Source organism: Rhinoraja longicauda, chromosome 5 (genome assembly GCF_053455715.1).
Source record: "Rhinoraja longicauda isolate Sanriku21f chromosome 5, sRhiLon1.1, whole genome shotgun sequence".
Lineage (NCBI taxonomy): Eukaryota > Metazoa > Chordata > Chondrichthyes > Rajiformes > Arhynchobatidae > Rhinoraja > Rhinoraja longicauda.
Genome location: NC_135957.1, coordinates 21,681,166 through 21,697,774, shown reverse-complemented (window position 1 = coordinate 21,697,774; position 16,609 = coordinate 21,681,166). Strand labels below are relative to the sequence as shown.

General features: G+C 42.7%; 1 protein-coding gene across 12 annotated transcripts in view; it reads right to left on the bottom strand.

The window, feature by feature from the left end:
- dst (dystonin) overlaps window positions 1–16,609 on the bottom strand; it is a 471,716-nt gene that overhangs the window by 157,246 nt on the left and 297,861 nt on the right. For all 12 annotated transcript variants that reach the window (XM_078399038.1, XM_078399030.1, XM_078399031.1 and 9 more), the window contains 6 exons: window positions 15,348–15,665; window positions 10,531–10,697; window positions 6,947–7,103; window positions 5,636–5,762; window positions 4,580–4,633; window positions 2,513–2,748 (listed from right to left, as the gene is read on the bottom strand). In XM_078399038.1, coding sequence (XP_078255164.1) covers window positions 2,513–2,748; window positions 4,580–4,633; window positions 5,636–5,762; window positions 6,947–7,103; window positions 10,531–10,697; window positions 15,348–15,665 — 1,059 coding nt within the window. The remainder of the gene's footprint in view (window positions 1–2,512; window positions 2,749–4,579; window positions 4,634–5,635; window positions 5,763–6,946; window positions 7,104–10,530; window positions 10,698–15,347; window positions 15,666–16,609) is intronic.

The following is a 16,609-nucleotide window of genomic DNA, read 5'->3' as shown; positions in this document are numbered from 1 at the left end:
TTTCCAAAGCCTGCAAGGCTGAAAGTTGCACCTTTCAATAAAATTAGTCCTTACGCCTGGGGAGAGAAGCCTCATGCACATTGATGGGTTTAACTACACTCTTCATCATATTTAAAAATGGGATGATGGGATTTTTCTGCAGCTATTGTTGGGTCTATGTTTTTCCTGCCTGTGTTCTCCTTTTGCTGAAGACAAACGCCGTTCATTTTGAATGGGTTTGATGGTCTTTTCTTGCCTGTCCGTTTTGCAGGTATGCAAATGAAGAAACACCCAGTGTAGTCTCTGTTCTCCTGATTGCTTTTTGTTACATCATGAAAAAGTAGCAGCGATTGACTTTGGGATTGTCGCTTATTGTACTGAAAGAGGTCATTCAGACAATCTTTGAGGAGCTACCCAATTCGCCCCACCGTCACCCGCTCTTTTCCCATAGCCCTGCAAATTCCAAATGTCCAGTTCCCTTTTACAAATCATTCTGTACAGCTCCCATCACCACTACGTCCCAAAAATGTTGGTGCACTTGGTTCTTGCTATAAGTGAAGATACAGAGTGCTGGAGTGACTCAGGGGGCCAAGCAGTATCCCTGGAGAAGTTCATAAATTCATAAGATATAGGAGTAGAATTAGCCCATCAAGTCTACTCTGCCATTCAATCACAGCTGATCTATCTTTCCCTCTCAACCCCATTCTCCTATCTTCTCACCATAAGCCCCGCCACCCTTACTAATCAAGAATCTATCAATCTCCGCCTTAAAAATATCCATTGACTTGGCCTCCACAGATGTACCTGCCAATGAATTCCAGATTCACCACCCTCTGACCAAACAAATTCTTCCTCATCTCCTTTCTAAAGGTACATCCTTTTATTCTGAGGCTATGGCTTCTTGGCCTAATCTCTCTCATGGAATCATCCTATCCACATTCACAATCCTCAATATTTGATAAGTTTTAATGAGCCCCCCCCCCCCCCCCTCCCTCGTCCTTCTAAACTCCAGCGAGTATAGGCGCAGTGCTGCCTAACACTCACCAAATGTTAACCCAATCATTCCTGGGATCATTCTTGTAAACCTCCTCTGGACCCTCTCCAATGCCAGCACATCCTTCCTCAGATAAGGGGCCCAGCACAGACATGGACAGGATGCGTTTCTGGTTGGGACTTTTTCAGCTGTGTGACTGGTGTGTTAAGTTGCAGGTAACTGAATCACTGCTCTCCAGAGTCAGCACTGCCCCCACTCAGCACCCTGACTGGAAATGGATCCACTCTGCGCTAAAAGTGGTTTCACCAGACACTCACACTGGTAATTTACAGGCTTGCACCTTTAAAAGGGATTTTGTGTTCAGTGTTTAAATTTGTACTGACTGTGAGTTTCTACGGGAATATTGGAATGACAGGCAATAAATTGGGAAGCTTTGTTATCTGACCTCAGTCCAGCTGCATGAATTGGGATAATTAACAGTTTGCACACAGTCAGCAGATTTTGAAAGTATACTGTAAAGTAGCTCACAAGGTGGTTCAATTAAGAGTGAAACTGAAGGAGACTTTTTAAAAATTGCATTCTCCCCTTGTTGTGGGGAGAGTTCATGTTAGATTATATGGACAATGGTACTTTGTACCTTTAATAAAGTCATTTCAAATTACCAGTACTACTGAGCAGCACGTTACAGGTATCAGCTGTGGTCAAGTGGTAGCATCTTATCTCAGAGTCTGAAGGTTGCAGATTCTAACCTCACTTCTGAAACTTGGACAGAAAATGTTGGCTTTACATTGAAGTAGCGAGGGAGTGTGATACTGTCAGATTTTGTTCAAAGAAAAAATAGGTGGCAGATTTCAGTGTGAATGTAAGTGTACAGTAATGATCCAGAAGGGTCTCGACCCGAAACGTCACCCATTCCTTCTCTCCTGAGATGCTGCCTGACCTGCTGAGTTACTCCAGCATTTTGTGAATAAATACCTTTGATTTGTACCGGCATCTGCAGTTAGTTTCTTATACTACAGTAATGATCCTCTTCCCCTTTGCCACGCTCATTTCATTACTCTCTGCAGAGACTGGTCACGAACAAAAAATGGCTTTAAAGAAAATAGTTCTTGAATCATTCCTATCCTCTGGCACACTACTCAAATGAAGCTATCTTTAATATAATTAACATATCAAAGTTAAACTTATCCATCACAATTTAACTTCAGGAAAGACACAAAACGCCGGAGTAACAGTGGGTCAGGCAACATCCACGGAGAGCATGGATAAGTGACGTTTTCGTTGGTATCCAAGGGATGTCGCCTGACCCGCTGAGTTACTCCAGCATTTTGCGTCTTTTCTTGGTAAACCAGCATCTGCAGTTCCTTGTTTCTACATTTTATCTTCACTGCAGCTTGAAGTAAAAACTTTTGAACAAAATAAATGGGGAGATTAGACTTAATTTAATTAGTAAATGAAGTTTTATTATATTGTCTATTGTCTATTGTCACTCCTTGACACATTTAATTAGAAATAATAAACATCAGGATCAGTGCACACCTTGTGTTGCTCAATTTGTTCCTTTATAGCTTCATTCTCTGTTGGCAATGTATCCCAGCCTGCAGCTCTCTTATCCATCGACACCAGCCACTCTCTGACCACCAAGGCTTCCTCCTGGGTGTGTTGCCTCTGAGCCAACATGGAATCCAGCTGGCTCTCCTTGCTCTTCAGCGAGGATCCCACCTCATCATACTGATGACTCACATCTGCAACAGCTTGCTGGATGGCTCTCAGCTCTGTAGTGAGGAAAAATACTTCAACTCATTGACAAGCTTTTTTTTGCAGCAAGGGAGATGGATTAACTTAAAAATCAGGCAGATGGGAAGTTTATGTAAATACAACAAGCTTTACATTTTGAATTTCATTGTTTTGCAACTCAACACAAGTTGGAAAGTCAACTGTATTTTTCCATTTCTGAAACTAAGTTGTTCATCTGTCTAAGTAGGCCCCTTGGAGTTTCCAAGATTTACTTTGTACAATCTGAAAGCAATCTATAATCTGATACTAAATTTTGCATGAATTGTGGAACTGCCCTTTGCTGACCGTACAGTTTCTTTTCTATCGTTCCCCACTCGAGGTACATTATCCAACTTCTAAAATCAGCGTTTTAACACTTGAAGAAACAGACCTGAGTTTACTCTGATCATAAAACATGGAGTGGTTAAGAACATTCCATGGAAAAAAGAAGGGAATCAAATAGAATCAATATTTCCCTTTTAATTGGTGTACGTAAGAGAGCTCACTCATCCCGCACTATTGATGGGAAGGGTTTAGAAGGCTCTGGGCCAAATGCAGGCAAATGGGAATAGCCCAATATGTCGCATTGATTGGCATGGCCAAGATGGGCCAAAGGGCCCATGTCCATGCTGCAAAGTTCCATGAATCTATAACTCACACATCCTCCAGCATCTATTGCTGGCAAGGAAGTACAACGGAGCACCACTGACTCCTGGTTCTGATGACACTGCTTGTATTTTCCGCAAGTCAGCAAGGGTCAGAAAATTATTGCTGCAGAGCTGCAGAAACTTTGCACAATAACCTGTGTTCTAGCTGCAGTGGAAGTGCTGGGCAAAAGATGTATTGTGTGAGTTGCCCTATTTTAAAAGATGGCCTCGCTAGCTGGCTGTAAAAAAAGAGATTTCAGCTCTAGCTTGACGATGCATGTGGGAGCGACCTCCAATCCCCAGAGCAATTTTTAACTTCAACCAACGTAACTTAGAAAAGATTATGATGGGACATTACAAGACTGGAGCGCCACTGGGGGGGAGTGTGGGGGCTGGGCGTCCCAAGATCGGACGGCATATGGGGAAATTGTGGGAGTTTACCATCATGCGGTTGGGCAACCCCAGTGGGGAGAGTGTGGGGGCAGAGCACCACAAGATGGGATGATCACTGGACAAAGAAGTGTGAGGAACAATTTTGTGAGGTTAGAACTTCAGTAAGATGACACGTTGACTGTCCTCCAAAACTGACCAGTCAACCATCACTCCAGGGGAGCGGGAACAACTTAATAAGGCCCCATAAAAGCTCCACGGCTAATTTAGCAACACACTATCCACCACGCCAACGCGATATAATCATTGGAATGTGAACTAATCCGCCACTAAAGAAGCTAACTTAACACTATGAACATTAACTAACCTGCCACAAAAAACGGTAACTAATCCACCACTGAACATTATCGAACCTGACACAAACAATATTAACTAACAATCTATCAAGAATGTTATCTAACCCACCACTCAGAATGTAATCTAACCTGCCACAAGGAGTGTTTCAGTAACACGATGCTGCCCTGCTGCCCGCACTCTCTTTCATACACAACTGCCCCAGTTCCTGCACTTCCTTGAAAACTACAAGCTTCACTGGAAGATGTATCATTCTATTGTATAAATTCTTAAAGTAAGCCAATTAATAGGGTAATTTGTGTAGGAAAAGTGTCCACTAGTCTTGTCCAGCACCACCAAAGTCCCAAACGTTCCAAATTAACATAGATTGACTGTACTTTGTTGTGTTACAAGACTAGGCTATGCTCATGTTATTCAACTTGAAAAATGGTCTCCTTACCTTTTGAATCACAGACATCAGAGACTTCACCCCCACCATTCACCACCTGTGGACCTGTATATTGAGGGAAAGAGTTTCCATTACTTGAGTTGCAGGAAACACAAAGTAAAAATGTTAATAGCTCCCGAGAAAAATTAAGATTAACTGTCGAAATGTCATCCTGGTACATCTTCCGATTACACTGTAAGAAGAGCAAAAATCCTTGCACACATCTTCATAAGTTCATAAGTTCTAGGAGCAGAATTAGGCCATTTGGCCCATCAAGTCTACTCCGTCATTCAATTATGACTGATCTATCTTTTCCTCTCAACCCCATTCTCCTCCCTTCTCCGCATAACCTTTGACACATTTACTAATCACGAATTGGTCAATGTCCGCTTTAAATTTACCCAATGACTTGGCCTCCTCTGCCGTCTGTGGCAATGAATTCCACAAATGGGCACATGAATTCCCACAGATCTTATGGGTACTCCTTCCATGGACACAGCATTGTTAAACAGGAAGGCAAAAAAAAAAGCAGAACTAAAAACATTCATGCAAAATGTGATAAATTAAGTTTCCATATTTAATGCAAAATTACAGGGTATTACTGGTAAAGTGATGATCTTCCATTTAATTAAAGTCAACACTTCTTTTCATTTGAACTGAAGCTGCTCATTTAGTCACAAATCCGTGAAATTAAAACTCAAAACAAGATTGGTTTAATATCAGTGTTGCACTGTAGAATTCCTGCGATGCTTGGCGAGAGAATTAATTGATTTAAAAATGTAGGTTTATTGACTGTCAGATGGTGGATCATCAGTGTAACTGGAGATAATACAAATTGAAGGCATTCACATAAATCTATTATAAGTGGACATGTGAAAAATCTATTCGCAACATTTTGTGGGTTGCTGGCGTTCCACCACATTTAGTCACCTGCTGAACAGGTAAATAAACAAAAAGGTTGAAAATTCACAACATCTTCATCCCAGTCATCAATCTAACAAATAGTGTAAGGGCATTAAATAGGGATTAGTGAGTTTTAAAATAAACATCCAGTATTCAGTCCTTTACCTGATTTGAATGCTGGTCTTGAAACGGCTGGAGAAATCAGCGCATTGATCTGGTGACATAAAGCTGATCCTTTCTGATTAACTTCCTGGGCCTCAGAAGCCTTTGATGTCCACTCATCACACATGACCTAAATAAATGACAACATTACCTGCTTTTTAAGAGGCACAAATCTTCGTGTGCAAAAATGTGAGAAAGATCCTGAATCTCTGATGCTCTTTTGTGAAGATGAGCATTGAAGAATGAAATCACTTTCTTCATACAGCTAACAAGATGATTAATAACTAACACTCGGGAGCTAGCTTTCCCTGCAATGTTTCTAAGTGATCTACGATAGGAAATTCAGACCAGGAACAAAATTATGTTGTACAGTATATTGCTTCATTATATAGGAAACCATTAAAGACATCCTTTGGACACTGGAAAATTTCCCTTGAATCTTCAATGCTCTTTCGTGCATTGTGACTATGCTTGTACTTTTTCTAGAGATATCGCCACATACGCTTTCACAAAGGATCCAGTGCATTGAAGATCCTAGTTGGTGTGGTACATGATTGAATTCACATGAACTTTTGGAAGTGATTTTCATTGCGTGCTAAAATCACCAGCACCATCAGCGAGCTTGTTATGGACACCAAGGGGGTCATTGGACCACAGCTCCTGATGCAAAAGCCAGCAAGATCTAGCATCACGATCAAATGGTCTGAGGCTCAGCTACATTGCTTGATCCAATATGGCTGCTGTCCCAACCCAAAAGAGAATTAAAAACAAGCGGAAAAGCATACACGGAAACATCTCAACTCCACCATTAAATAGTTAATCATTTCCAAAAGGATGGACTGGGACCACAATACTCTCAAAAGGTCATGGCAAATTTCCAGTGGCCCATAGGGTTGGATTCCTTCTTTTGGACCCTCGAGCACTAATGATTATCCTTCCACTGGTAGATCTGCCTGACCTGTCCAGGCCATCAGTTCTGGAAAGCCTTGCTAAATATCTCCACCAATAACCTCAACTTTAACATGCTCATTAAGCCCCATCAGCGGCTTGATGTCAAATTTAATTCGGCAACGCTTCTGAGACTTTTTAATGTTACGGGTAAAATCTTTCAAGCCTGCTAAGAAATGATTGGATCGATGGAGAGACACCGTTTACACTGAGGAAGGAGCCCAAGGAAAATGGACAACATTCACAAGGTAGAGCTAGGCCTTAAGGAATGCAATTTGGAAATATGTTTACAAGAGTGGATGAAGTTTGGATGTCTTTTGGGTAAATTCATTGGCTGTAATAAGTATTTAGTAGCCCCATACTCACCTTAACATTGGATAAATGTCCTTGAAGGGTTTCTGTAGAAAGGCTTGAATCTATTTCTGGAATCCTACTGTTTATTCCCTCCACCCACTTTCGAAATGAGTTCACCAAGGATTTGAATTCATCTGTCTGAAGTTGGCAACAGAATAATTCTTCCTCTCTGCAAATAAAACACCAAAAACAAGCGAATGAGCAGAGGAACCTAGCTGATGATGTCACAGGGACAGGACTGCGGTATTTTCCAATTATAATTGATCGACAGCAAAGAGAGTTCAAGCTTGGCTTGAACCCGTCAAACCCTGAAACTATGTAATTGGGATCAAACACATGTAAACATAGCATAATTAATAACATACTTCCAAAAGATTTCTCATCATTCAGTCACCCGAAAGTTAACTATCTCAGTTAGACCACGACTGGTGTGAGGCATGCAAATACTGTGGCCTGCTAGCTACGTTGGGCTGGGAGAGAATGACGGTTCATTGATCCTGCCAGTCGAGCTGAAGAATGTGGCAGAGACAGAACTGGGGGGATCTCCCAATGCTTTCAGTGAGTCCATGTGTTGGAAGTGGACAGGAGAAGGTGAATTGATGCTGCCCTGTACACCAGGCAGGTTTGAAATCTTGATGGGGATAGGTCCCGCTAGCCAAAGGCCATTCCATAAGGAGAATTTCATCCTGGATATTTGCCTTCGCTGAGACGTAGTTCTCAAACCATTGAAAGTGGTCACACAAGGAAGTGCAGAGGAAATCTTGCTCGGAACATTGAATTCTCCAATTTCCATGCACGGATTAGTTTAACTTGCAAATATGTTCAGCACAAACAGTGTCGGCTGAAGCCCTGTTCCTATGTTGCACAGTTCTATGTTCTATGAATGGGGCAGTTCTAGAAAATATCACACAGTGACCCTCCATATTAGATGTTAGAATATTGTAAGAGCTTCCAGGACATACTCATTGGCAATTCTAAGGTGACCGGAAGGAACTTCTTTTGGTGCAGTAACTGAAGTTACTGCTGTTGAGTAGCACAGCTTCCTGTGGTTTCTGATACACTCGAATTGGAATGTGGTGGTCACACAGCGTCAATGAATTAATCACATTAAACCTCAAGGAGCAAGTGAGGAAGCTCCTTCAACTTTCTCAAGAATGTACAGAGGGCGTGAGTTGGCCAGAACCGTGCAATCTGGAGCAGAGCACTGTCCGTTTGGGAAGGGATGAAGAAATCACTCCAATCCTTGTTAATTTGCTGGTTTAATAACTTCAAGCAATGTTAATTAAGGATGGATTAAGATGGCGCTTCTGTACTGTGGTGAAATCCCGACCGGCTACACTTGGCTCCATCTGTTTAATGATTGGTTTGTTCTGCTGCCAAGGAAGGACGTTTAGTTTAGATTAGTTTAGAGATACAGTGCGGAAACGGGCCCTTCGACCCACCAAATTCATGCCGACCAGCGGTCCCCTGTCACCAGCACCATCTTACACACCAGGGACAATTTACAATTTTTACCGAAGCCAAATTAACCTACAAACCTGTACATCTTTGGAGTGCGGGAGGAAACCGGAACACCCGGAGAAAACCCACGCACTCCAAAGATGTACAGATTTTTAGATTAATTGGCTTCTGTAAATTGTAAATTGTCCCTAGAGTGTGGGATAGTGCTAGTGTACGAGGTGATCGCTGGTCGGCGTGGACTCGATGGGCCGAAGGGCCTGTTTCCATGCCTTATCAGAACACATTTCAATGAGATCACTTCTCGTTCTTCCAAACTGGAGAAGCAATTGACCAGATTTGCTTAATCTTACTTCATAAAACAAATACACCATCCCAGGAATCAGTCTGGTGAATCTTTGTCTCAAATTCTCATCAGCAACACTAAAACAAAGCTTAAATATTTGTGCAAGTCAATCTTTGGAAATTCTGGCCCAATGTACACAATATTTGACAATGCATGAACCTTCACCTCAACATTCCACAGTAACATTTCACTACATTTTTTGGGAGAAAGGGTGGTGAGGGGGCAAGGAGAAAGGTTGAAGCAACACAGATGTAGAGTAATAAGGAATGTAAGAGGGTGAGATAACAGGGATCAGAGTGAATGAATAAGTGTAAAAACTGCATAATAAAATAGAGAGACAGAGACAAAGGGAGAGAGAGAGGGAGTGGGAGTGGGTGAAAGAGAGAAAGATTTTATCCAAGGTGCGCAAGTAATGCTCCTCCAAATCATTGCAAGACTTCAGTCTTTTCTATTCTTTATTTTAGAAAACCTGATTGTGACTGCTGATAAACTTTTGAGTTTCAGGTCAAACTGACCAAGTAATGATCACAGCTTTCTATTTTTTTCACCACACAATCAGAGACCCCAAACATATACAGACACTCCCAGACTTTGAGTTCTTTAAACCCTGACATAAGTCAGATTGTACGCAAACCAAATCAAAGCCGAGGTAGAAAGAAAGACTAGGTAGAAACAACGAGCTGCAGATGCTGGTTAATACACAAAATGTCAAAAAGTGCTGGAGTGACTCAGCAGGTCAGGAAGCATCTCTAGAAAACATGGATCGGGAACGTTTCGGGATGGGACCCTTCTTCGGACTAAATCAGTGTGAAGCAGGGTCCTGACCTGAAATATCACCTATCCATTCTCTGGAGATGCTGTTTGGCCTGCTGAGTTGCACCAGGACATGTGTCGTTTCGCCTTAAAACTAGGTGCCGATGCCACTGGTCTGCACTGTCCAGTTGATGTGGCTGTTGTTGCGCCTCACGTTGTAGCCCCAGGCCGACAGTGCTTTCTTCAGGCTGCCACCACCGACAGGATGCTCTCGGGCATCATGGGGCTCCCTCCTCTGTCACCAGCTGCCGCTTGTTCCTGTCGACTGTCACTTTGTCCACTCCACCCTCCACTGATGCCTCTTCCTCTTTCTCCCCCCGTAGTCACTGGCATCTTCCACCTTGGAGGAGAAGGTGGTGGAGGAGGGGGGAAATGGCAGAGTGCACAAAGTGACAGCCACAGGAGGTAGCGGCAGCTGGTAAGAGGGGAGGGAGCGCCATGGTGACCGAGGGAGCCCCGCCCGTGTCAGCGGCCTGAAGCTGTCAGCGCTGTCAGCCTGGGGCGACAACATGAGCCGCAGCAACAGCCGTGTCAGCTGGACTTTGTGGCAGCTACTGAAGAAGGGCTCGGTGGTGGACCTTGTGGAAGATATCGGCGACTCGGCCAGGAGTTGCTCTCCACCACCTCCTTCGTTGTCGCTCGCCTTCCCACAGTCACACCAACAGTAGCCGAAACTGGAAGAGCAGCGAGCCCGGCGATGCTGTTATGTCCATGAAGTGGACGGGAAGCCTCACCATCCTCCCAGTGGCCATATCACAGGCCATTCAGGAAGTGGGACCACCTCTTGTGAATTGTTTACCGAAGTGCAAGTTTACATACGTCGACTATTACTTAAGTCGGGGAGTGCCTGTACCTTTATAAAAATGTCATAATTTGTTGGCTCACAGTTCAAATAATATATCTTGAAAAAAATAAGCAATTTATATTTGTGGCAGCATGATAAACATCCAATTACTACAATCAAATGAGAGGTGCTCACTTTTTCTTGGTAGCCTCTTCCAGTCCTCGGAAATTCTTTGACAAGGTGTTGACTTTGTTGAGGAGCTGCGTCCGTCCTTCGGCTGTGGCGCACCCGCCAAGCTCTTCAGCCAACCTGTTCAGTGCATTCAGACCTTCACTTTGATCCAATAGCTCAGCATTCACTTCCTGCAGCAAACAGGGACGTGATTACAACCAACAACTGCATCACTGCGCATCAGGTGGTGGCATTGCGCTGGCCAATCATGAACAACTTACTCCATGAAACGTGGACATAGTATGTTGACCAAACATGTTTTAAATGTAGAAATACCCATTAAAAAACTAATCAATCCAATCAATAGCTGCTTTCATCATCAGTTCATAAATTATCCTAGCAGAATGAGGCCATTCGGCCCATCAAGTGTATTCCGCCATTCAATTGTGGCCCTGAAATTCTGATTGAAACTATTCAAAGACTATTTAAAAACTATTCAAATAACTGTTTCAAACCTAACATAAACAGAGATGTTTAGATTAGTTAACAGCTTATTGAAACACCTAAAATGTTCAGCATGACGAGTGCAATATGCACTAGTAAGCGTTCCATAATGGAACCTCTGTGCACAATTGTCGAGGTTATAAGCAGGAGGGACGCACTCTGTAATATTAGGAAAAATAATTACAAGAATATTTTCATAGATACATAGACAAGAGGTGCAGGAGTAGACCTTTCGACCCTTCGAGCCAGCATTCAATGTGATTATGGCTGATCGTTCCTGTTCCTACCTTCTCCCCATATCCCTTGATTCCGCTAGCCCTAAAAGCTCTATCTAACTTTCTTTTGAATGTATCCAGTGAATCAGCCTCCACTGCCTTCTGAGGCATAGAATTCCACAAATTCACAACTCTCTGGGTGACAAAGTTTCTCCTCATCTCAGTTCTGTGGCCCCTGGTTCTGGACTCCCCTAACATCAGGAACATGTTTCCTGTATCTAGCTTGTCCAACGACCTTAATAATTTTATATGTTTGTATAAGATCCCCTCTAATCCTTCTAAATTCCAGTGAATCCAAGCCCAGTCGCTCCATTCTTTCATCATATGACAGTCCCGCCATCCCAGGAATTAACCTCGTGAACCAATGCTGCACTCCCTCAAAAGCAAGAATGTCCTTCTGCAAATGAGGTGTTTCCTTTTATGAAACACTGCTGGCAAAATCAATGCCGAGGCATTAGGAAAACCCCCCAACAGCTTGGTCTAAAGGTGGATCTTACAGAAGAGTCCATGCAGGGGCCAAAGGCACAATGACTAAGGTTTTTTTTTAAAGTGCTTCATCATGATCTTGAATACATTGCCTGAAAGTTTAGGGTGAATTAGCTGGAATTATAACCTAGGCAGGTGAAAGATGAGACCTATGTATGGAGAGAGAGAGAGACCAGGGGGCACAGGCAAGGGGAAATGAGTGCCCTCACACTGTGCTGCTGGATTCTGCAATTCAATGAACAAATGGTGCCACAACAGTCACCAAAAGGAAAAACCCAACTCCTGTTTCCATGATGCTTGAAGCCAAGGTTTGCCGTGAGCTTGGCTGAGCACACAGTGAATAATCTCTGCTGATTGCTCGCCAATAAGTAACATACTGTTTAGATCAGTTTGTTTCCCTTTGCTTGCCACTTCAATTGCCACTTTCAATTGAGTGGTATGACTGAAACAAAACAGATGGCCTCATGCCACCATGGTGTGCCAAGGACATCTACTCTGGAGCTTCAGCAGAGATTCCGTGGAAGTTCTTGTCCACAGTGATTGAGCACAAAGTTATTTAAAAGATTAATTGCACGCCTGGTGTCTTCAACGATTAAGGATTAATCTATGAATGATTTGTGCAAGCAAACTGGGGTGGGTGTTGAATCATTTGCTTGGGTTGGATAGTGGGGCAGAAACTGGAGGTCACACGTTCTGAAGCCGCCAGAGATACTTTCAGTCTTGGCTACTGGGAGAGAAGGAAGGAAATCGCTAGATAGGTTCGTTGTGTGAGTAATTGCTAAAAAGGAGTTCAATTCATGGATGGCCTAAATAATGCAGGACATTATTAAGGTAAAAATTGGGGGGGGGGGGGGGGGGGTGGGGGTGTATTTTAGAATAAAAAGCAAGGAATCAAGCTTCAGAAAATATGTTACGAATGTGAATGTGCCTTCGATAAGCAAATTTAGAAACAGCCAAGTGGAGTGAAGGATCTCATTGACCCACAGAGGGAATTTCCATCTTGTTCCACACCAACCCAAAGGCCAGGAGAAAACCCATCAAGTAAATCTCTCCGGTATTCATTCACAAAATGCTGGAGTAACTCAGCAGGTCAGGCAGCATCTCAGGAGAGAAGGAATTGGCGACGTTTCGGGTCAAGACCCTTCTCCGATCACCATGCAGGCGTTGTACTGGTGGAGATCTCACCAATTATGCCTTATTGGCATGAATTACATTTTTCTCAATGTGCAGAGCCTACTATAATACATTAACTTGCAAATACATTAAGATTCACACAAGCAGTGCTGGCTGAGGGAACTTTGAATCACTGCTGCAGGCGATGTTTTAAATGTGGTGGATTCAGCATCCTGCTCCCCTGCAATGCCAGATTTAGTATCAAAATCAGGCTATTCACTGGCCAACAACAAAAAAACAATCCCCTTCCTCTCAAGGGGTTGCTTACACTTCAACTTTAATATAGACCCCACTGCTGTGCTCTGCTTTATTGGTCCAAATCAAAATGATATTGAGATAGCATGTTAATGAAGTTTGAATAGGTACAGGGAGCTCAGCAGCAATCAGCAGCAAAGGTGTCCTTTCCAAGGGACAGACCCCCCAGAACAGCTTTTTAATTAGATTCAGTTAAGTCACAACATGCAGCCAGATGCATGAACATTTTTTTTCCAGTTTACTCCCCATTCCTCAACACACAGGCACTGTCCAGCTTCACTTGTTTATCTTGGACCAGATGCCAGGGTTAGATTTCTATCTTATGTGATTCACTAAATAAATAACCAAATGTCCATCCAGTTAGTCTTCGGCCAACTGTTTGTTACATTACACAGCAAAACTGCAGTTGCTGCCAAATCAATACATTCAAACTCCATCAGTTACGAGGATGTTGCCAGGACTTGAGGGCATCAGCTATAAGGAGAGGCTGGGCAGGCAAGGACTTTCTTTCTTGGAGTGCATGAAGATGAGGGGTGATCTTCTAGGGGTGTATAAGATCATGAGGGGAAGAGAGAGAGTAGCGAGTAGGGGAATCAAGAACCAGAGGATATAGGTTTAAGGTGAGAGGGGAAAGGTTTAATAGGAATCTGAGGGGCAACTTTTTCCATACGGAGGGAGGTGGGTATATGGAATAAGCTGCCAGAGGAGGTAGTTGAGGCAGGTAATATAACAATATTTAAGACATTTGGACAGGTACACGGACAGGAAAGGTTTCGAGGGATATGGGCCAAATGTGGGCAGGAGGGACTAGATGGGGCAGCTTGGTCTAGCATGGGGAAGTTGAGCTGAAGGGCCTGTTTCCACGCTGCATGACTCCATGACTCTCGTTAAGCTACATACCCAGTCATGGGGTAGGGAAAACCCAGCTCATCAGTTGTGAGCAGCTGCTAAATGAAATAAAACTACTTATTTTGGATAGAAAGGCTAAAATAATTCTGTAAAATGGAAAACCACATCAAAAGAAAGGTGAGGGGAAAGATAGAATAGGAATCCGTGGGGTAAGTTTTTCACACAGAGGATAATGAGTAAATGCAATGAGCTGCCAAGGAGATACTTGAGGCAGGTACTATAACAACATTTTTAAAGACATTTGGACAGGTATGTAGATAGGAAAAGTTTAGAGGGATGTGGGCCAAAAGTGGGCAGGTGGGACTAGCATAGATGGGGCACCTTGGGTCGGTATTGACAAGTTAAGCTGAAGGGACTGTTTCTGTGCCGTCTGACTCTATGACTATGACTCTTCATAGAGAATACAACCTTCAGGATTCTGAGTAAAGAAAGTTTACGAATCTAGTGCGTCCTCCACTAGGACTTAATTATTTCACATATATTGAAAGATGATTGTAAATAGAATTCCTCAGTTACATAACATGAAAACTCTCCTCTGTTCGTATGTGTGCAAACGAATATTTGTATCTTCATGCAACTGCAAAAAATGCAATATAGGAGGCAATATGCCATTCAATACACGCATGCAACTGAACACTTGTCTGCCTTCATGTGTGCAAATGGACACTTGTTATTCTGTACGTGTGCAAATAGATACTCTGTTACGTGCCTGTGTGAAAATGCACATGTCAACCTGCATGCAAATGAACACTTGTCTACCAAAATGGGTTCAAATGAAACTGCATGTGTACAAATGAATGATCACTCATCTGCATAGATGTGTTCGAATGAACATTGGACTACCTGCATCTTTGTAAATAAACACTTGCCTAACTGTATGGGGTATTGTGTGCAGTTCTGGTTGCCCCATTCCAGGAAGGATGTGAAGGCTTTGAAGGGGATGCAGAGGGGGATTACCAGAATGCTGCTTGGATTAGAGGGTTTCAGCTACAAGGATAAACATGGTTTGTTTTCTCTGGAACATCGGAGGTTGAGGGAAGACTTGATAGAAGTATAAAAATTTTGAGAGGTACAGATAGGCTCCTCCTGCACCTATTTTCTATGTTTCTATGTTTTCTATGCATCTGTGCAGATCAACACTGGGCTACCTGCATCTGTGCAAATCAACACTCTCACCTCCTTGTATGTGTGCAAATGAATACTGCCAACCTGCACATGCGCACATGAATACTTGCCCACCTGCATGTGCTGTGACAGTTCGTTGATGTCTTTTCCTGGCCCATCAATTTCACAGAGAGACTGTGATTTCTTGGTGACAAACTGCTCAATTGTTTGGAAGGTCTTCTCAAAGAGCTCCACTTTGCCCCTGAGGTTCTCCAGCCTGGTTGTTCTTTCTTTGTGCCGGCCACTGGCTGAATCCAAGCGTTTGGCAAGGTCGTCCACCTTGGCTTGTAATGCGGAGGCAGTCGACGGGTCTGCCGTGGCGATGAACTTGTTGGCTTTCTCTTCAATGGCACTGATGCTGCTTTGGCGGCTGGCGATGTTTTGTTCCAATGCCTGAAGGGGAAGCACATGCACTCAGCTGCAGGACAAAACTGTTGGTTTAAGTGCCATAAAATCATTTACTACTGACTTCCAACGGCCGTAAAACTGTAAGCACAATCTCAGGCACTGTGCTGTTCCTACCACAACCAATACATAAATGATGTGATTAAACCATTTGCGTTTTACCTAATATTGGAATATTGGATCATCATGGAACATACACTTTCAAAGAAATTTAAAAAGGGGAAATAAAAGGGCAATAAATGCAACTGCTAATTTTGTTCAGATAATATAACCATTTTCGGAGCTTCCTCTGGTTGTGATTTGCTCCTCAAAAAGGAAATATTAACTATATAAAAGGTAGTTTCGCAATCAAACATATTTCCATGACACTAACTGGATATTATGCAATGGAAAAATTGGGAAATACTACGTGTATAAGATAAATGCGATTTTGATCTGGAACTAGAGAACTACTTAAAAGTTACTCTAGAAATTGACAGGCAGAAAAAAAAGGTTGTCCTGGGTGATAAAACTGTCTAGAGAAAAATAAACTGTTTCCATGTAACCTCCCTGCAATAATCAGACACGATTGTCACTTAAGTACATGACTGCTAGTTTTATTGCAGGTGGCTATTAAAACTTCTATGTATCGCTACAATGATACGCTATTAAACAATGTGACATGCCGCCTATAGTATTTTTAAGTTGTAATAACAAAAATAAACTTATAGTTCTTAAAAAGACTTGTTTATTAAAAAAGACTGGAAATCCTGTGGAAAAGTAACTTTGCTGTTGCAAGTCTGAAACTCTAACACCTAACCCCCTTTTCCCCATTGACACCATTGTTTTTACAATGCAAGATCTGTTTGGAACACAACTATTGTGTTGTAGATGAACTACCAGTGAAGTCATTGTAGTGCTATCTTTGCACTAGTCAGTTTCATTACAGTAGT